The 6,003-nt window shown below is 35.1% G+C and overlaps 1 protein-coding gene across 2 annotated transcripts in view; it reads right to left on the bottom strand.

The window, feature by feature from the left end:
• Positions 1 to 3,511: 3,511 nt before the first annotated feature.
• Positions 3,512 to 6,003, bottom strand: part of HCRTR2 (hypocretin receptor 2) — a 35,496-nt gene continuing 33,004 nt past the window's right edge. For both annotated transcript variants that reach the window (XM_027696064.1, XM_027696065.1), the window contains exon 8: positions 3,512 to 5,148. In XM_027696064.1, the coding sequence (XP_027551865.1) occupies positions 4,955 to 5,148 (194 nt within the window). In that variant the 3' untranslated portion in view covers positions 3,512 to 4,954. The remainder of the gene's footprint in view (positions 5,149 to 6,003) is intronic.

Raw genomic sequence — 6,003 nt, 5'->3', positions numbered from 1 at the left:
GCCCCGCCACACCCGCGCCTCACACTCCGCCCGCCGCCGCGGGGCCGGGCTGCGTCCCGCTCAGGGGGGGTACTTCGCTGTTTTCCGCGGAATCTGGCACTTCGTCCCCGTTCAGTTCTCATGTGCTTTCCAGAGAAACTAACAGAGCAAGTTTTTGGCTGCTGCCTATAAGCCCTTTAGAAAATGCCTGTTGCTGTGTCCGATCATCTACTGCAAGCACTTTTCAATACGTTTTAGAAGTGAATTTGTTTGTTTTCATCTCAGGTGTGGAATAGGACCGTGATCTGTTAAGGAGAGAGAAGACTTGAGGAATATGTTAAGACTCAGACCAGGGGAACAACTAACCAGTCTATAATCTAGATCCAGACTGGATTGTGAGTCTAACTTCAGGAGTTTCACTAAAATCCATCAAAAAACAGTTGCCATACAAAAGTCAGTAGGTGACTTGATACTTAATAAAAAATAAATCAACCATAATGCATGCAATCATACACCTGCTGGCTTCTCTTTGCTTTTGCACTGAAAGGAAGAGGAAACAACAGATCCCTACTGATTTCTCCATGCTACTCATGAAACTTGTTTTCACTACAGAACACTTTTAACTGGATTTGGTCCTTGAATGCTTAAAACAAAAAGCCATGATGGAACTTTCAGGTTATCTATCAAAGAGATGTAGTGGTTGAAATCCTGTCGCTATTGACAAACCCAAGTCCAAATTTTGTTTATTTTTTTTTTCGCTCAGGAAATGCAATCTTGCATATGATCTTATTTCTAACACGATTTTTAGCTTATTTATTTTATTGCATTATTTATTTAAACTCCTAATGACAAAACTGCTAAATATTTGTTTGTTTTTAAATCGTATTCAATAAATATTACTTCACCCAATATATCCAACAGCCACAGAAAAACCTGTAGAAGTAGAAGGAGCAGTCTGAGAGATTAATATAATTTTAGCTGCAAAACAAATTTTCAATTTGAGAGCTAACTTGGTCTTGGTCTTCAACCATAATAACCTGCAGCAGTATGTTATCATACAGTGAGGGCTGAGTTAAGCTAATATTTAGTGTACTTTCTGTGCTATAAAGCACTCACCAGGTTAATAACATGAGTTTTTATATTAACATGGAATTTTTAATATCAACAATTCTGATAATATCAGAGAAGAAGATGGTACCCTCTATGCAGTCCAGAAGAAAAGGGAAAAAAAAGCCTTTTTGGAGGTGGAGAGGAGGAGATATTATCTTGCACTCATTGTGACTGCAGGACACAAGCTTGTCACTACAGTGACAACAGGAAAGGAGAAACAGGTCAAAATATCAGCCCTCCAAGGCTGTGAAATATGTTGAGAGAAAAAGTACCAAAATGACTGTGGCACAACAATTTGTATCTGCAGAAACAAATATGTTGTGATTTAAACTCCATGTTCAGTACTGCTGTGGCCAAGCAGAAACAATGGCATGAGATGTCCATTTCTATGCTTCTAACCTGCCAGTGGAAATATTAGACCATCAAAGCAGCTAGAGGCAATAAAACCCAATTAAGGTTCAGCTTTCAGATAATTTTCAGTATTTGTACACTGGATAAGAAATGCTCATTCATCACCTTTTTTCTTCTGATGGATAAGAAGTCCAGAAGTTCCTTTAAGATGCTTTAATTTGTTTCACATGCAAAGGGCATTACATTCCATATTGCTCTTAAAATCTTACCCTCTCTTCTTACAGCCATTTCTATCTCCATTAATAACTACTGCTTACTATTGGGTTTATTTCTCCCAGTGATTATTTTAATTAAAAAAGAAATACATCTGATTAATATTTTGAATGTATCCAAATATTTAGATCTTTCTGGAGTAAAAGGCCCTAAAACTGGCAAAGAACCCCCTACCACTACTATACACAAGAAGTCAACAGATTTTTAAATGCCTATGGAGTCTTTGCAATGAAATGGTTCCCGAAAACATATCAGAGCTAAAGAAGAAAAAGTCTAGGTAGTTCTCAAATTGTAAAACTAAAGAAATAAAAACATGAATATTTGCATCAAAAATATTTATTTCGTAGAATCCAGAAATTTTTGAATGAAAAGTCTTTTCATTAAAATAACCAAATCTTTATCTTTATAGCAATATTTAACCAATTTTTAGCTAGCTGACCGTGGAAGTTCCCAGTCCTTAGTGAACACTCTCTAGCTATCCGTAGACTTTCAAATCTTAGATAAGCTCTGATTCTATCATTTGTGTCTGAAAGATGTGCTATTTACTCAGCAAAAACTCTCCAGAGGAACACCCAGAATCATTTGTTAATGTCTCCTTTTTTATTTATTTTCTCCACATAAAAAGTGCTGTTAAGTTAAAGTTATGGCTAAAAGAAATTCCTGAAAATGTTGGAATATTTTAATTTTGGAGATCTGAGTGAAAACAAGAAAAGAGAAAAAAGAGAACAAAAGAGACATTTTCTGTTACAAAAGAGAAAATTAAGGCCAGAGCCTCCATTTCTAAGATGGCACAGACAACCTGCAGGAGCCTGAAACTGCCATTGACCTTTAGTGATGTTCTTGCCTCAGAACCGACTTAACTAACACAGTTTGTCCCACTGGCATTAAGGTAGCAGCAAAAAGAAGACAAGTTGTGTTGGCAGGTGGTGTTCACCCCCCTTTAGAAAGATGCTACTTAGGACTTTTCCATGAGTATCGCTAACATTGTTGTTTTAGTTCCTTGTGTCCTGGCCCAGGTGAGAAATACTGTACCCTTTCCCTCCCTGTTAATCTCACAGGGATCTGGGCAACACACCTGACAAGGCATAAGAATTTTGCTGGTCTTTTATGTGTGACCTGTGACCTTTTATGTTTGAAAAGTATAGCTACTCCCCTTCTATGCTGTCCAAGTTTTCTTGGATAACGAAGTACTTTCTGCATTGTTTCTCCCTTCAAGGAAAAGCTAAAAATACATTTTCTGAAATGAAAGTGTAGCCTTCCAAAATTTGGGCATAATTGACATTTTATGTCTCAAATAAATGATTGCTGATAATTGTTTTGCATCTAGGTTACTATACTAGTTTTAGTTATTTTTTTTTTAATTTTTACTTGCTTATATGAAAACAGAAGAAAAACTTAGAGAACTTTTCAAATTCCATTTTCCTATTTCTGTAATGTTTTAATTCAGCAGCTGTTTGTTCAATCATTTCAAATTATATAGAAAAAAGTATATCTTGTTTCCCATTTTAAGAATTCTATATTATCTGTGGTTGAAGAGCAAAAATAGCCTTCTAATGGTAAAGGAACTGCAATAGCTGTAAAATCAAATGCTGCTGTACTTTCCACAATTATTTGGGTTTTCTTTTCTTAGAAGAGACAAAGTAAAATAATTTCTTGAAATAATGTTGACATAATAGCTATACTCAAACGTTAAGCTTACACAGAGAAATATAGAAATTTATTTGATATTTAAACATTCTTTCCATTTAGATATTTCTCCTTATTATTTTTTTAATTGAAAAAGAGTATTCTTCTTTTTCTCTTTTAATAGAAAACTTTGATATATAAACAAATGCAATTTTTTTTCTCTCAACACCAGTGTAAACATGGAGCAATTGCAACAATGTCAAGTAAAACAGCTGTTGGGGGAGGCTAAAGCATAAAGTGATTAAGCACTTTATAAAACTATAGTTGCCATGATAGATAGTACATTGCATGACATTAGATCAAAGCAAAACCTAGAAAAAATATTTACATAAGTTATTCAAATAACACCTAGTCTGTGAATAATTGGCTTTGTAGAAACATTTGAATACGTGAGACATTTTTCTATGTCAAATGGTTTTTAGGGAAAAGCAATTCCTCCCTCCCATCTTACCCTTTCTTTTGAAAAATCTGAACTGAAATGCAAGAGTAGTACCACAGGGTAATTCTGACAGATTAGCCTTTCTCTAACCCATAGGCCACATTCATCTAGTAGACTAAGTCTCCAGTGATGCAGCATCTTCATCCTTTAAAAGAAAAATTGCAATACATGGTAGGAAGCCCCAGGCCAGGGAGATTATCCCATAATTGGAAAATGTATGAGTGAGTGCTTTATCTATCAGTCCAAAGAGATATCACCTCTATAATTTCCAGAGATAAATATTTTATTTCAATTGTTGAAAAATCAACATTTTCTTGGCATATAGATTTGTTAATAGAATGTGGGTTTTTAATTTTAGTATCAAATGGCAGTTGAGAGAGAGATCAAGAAAACAAGAAAGATAACCAATGTTTTCTAAAAATCTTCAGAGATTTTCTGGAACAACACTTGCAGATATTATGGACTAAAATGAGCTACAAAAGTTAAAATGTGCTGTCGTTCAGGGGTGCTGACACTTCTTATTCCTATTGGCCTGAGCAGGAATTTTGAGCCTGTAGCACCATTGAGCATCACATAAGTTTTACTTAAACAGTTACTTTTTAGGCACTCAAGTCTGAAGGAAAAAAGAAAGGCTTTTAGTGTAAATTTATGAAAACATCTGTGACTTTCAGCACTTTGGGTTCATGCTTTAGAAGAATGTCTGTCCTTGGAAAAGTAATGTGGACTCTCGCAAAATCAATCTGACGTAAAAGTTCCATAACAAACATAAAACTTATAGAAATCATTTATAGAAAGAGAATATAAATAAATGATGTTTGAGACGTCTTTCAAATACTTAGATTTCTTTATATGATACATTTTAGAACATTTCACAGCGTCTAAAATATATAAAAATAAATATCTACAGTATTTACAAAGTATGATACAATACAATCTTTAAAAAGACTTGTAAAGACATGTTCTTTAGCTCATACTGAGGTAAGTAGGTTTCTGTAAGACTGAGAAAAATAGAATAGGCAGTTATTTTGAAGGAATCCCTTTGTCCAGTTGTTGTAGTCTGTACCACACCTAAAAGCATATGCCACTCTCTGGTGGTTGTAGTGTATTGAGCCAAAGTCATCCTTGCTGTAAATCCATCGAGGTAAGTTTTGTTATGCTAGGGATGAATTTATCCCACTCTACATTCTCTGTGTTGAGAGTGTCTTCTGCAGAAACCGTCATGGCTTCATCTATGTTTGAAGTCATGTTCATTCCTGGTATGTGGAGATGCAGTTCCATGGATTTGGATGGGTTGAGCACAGCTGGGATATCTGTAGAAAAAATAAAGATTCTGAGATCATTTTACTATTTGTATTAGGTAGCTGACTGACTCACCCTCTGTTTGTCACTCTCTGGACACTATGCAGGTGATGGTCTATTAAAAAAATGGTCTTCCAGAAATTGTTCAAAATTGCATTTGCAAATTTTAAGTGAAAGCTTCTTGACTGAAGACCAAGGTTTATGCATCAGAAATGCCCTTAATTTTGTTTTTGTTTTTTTACTTTTAAACATTTTAATGTTCTACTACTACTTATTTAATATGCACTGTTTGATAAATTGCCCTGTGGTTCCTTATCCAGATGCCACTGTGACCAGCAGAGCACTACAGCTTCCTGTGTACAAGTCAGTCATGGAATCATTGATAGTTTGGGTTGGAAAAGACCTTTAAAAACCACCTAGTCTAACCCCCCTGCCATGAGCACAGGACAGACAGAGAGAAGATAATTATAATAAATAAGAGACAAAGGGTAAAACATAATCTACAGGCACACTTTCATCTCGGTTTCCTGGTTGTAACTTTGCTTGTGCCATACATATAGGCAGTACTTTCGAATTCAGGGAAAAAATGAACATTCCTTCTGTAGTAAGTGAAAAGTGGCTTTCCAACTGTTCCTGAACACATGCAATAACCTACCCAACAGGAAAAAGAACATAAAATGTTGGAAAAGAAATTAATGTGAATTTCTTATTTGATCAGCCTAACTGACATTAGAATGCATGCTAAGCAGATAATTTGAAATAGTAAAGGACATGCAGGTAGTTCAACCTGTACACACAATTTTGGTTAAAATCCTGAAGTATAATAATATCATTAATATCATGAAGTATATTCAGATAATTAGCTC

The sequence above is a fragment of the Neopelma chrysocephalum genome, unplaced genomic scaffold (genome assembly GCF_003984885.1).
Source record: "Neopelma chrysocephalum unplaced genomic scaffold, ASM398488v2 Primary Assembly neopelma1_104, whole genome shotgun sequence".
NCBI classification, from domain to species: Eukaryota; Metazoa; Chordata; class Aves; order Passeriformes; family Pipridae; genus Neopelma; species Neopelma chrysocephalum.
This window is presented reverse-complemented; position numbering and strand designations above follow the sequence as displayed.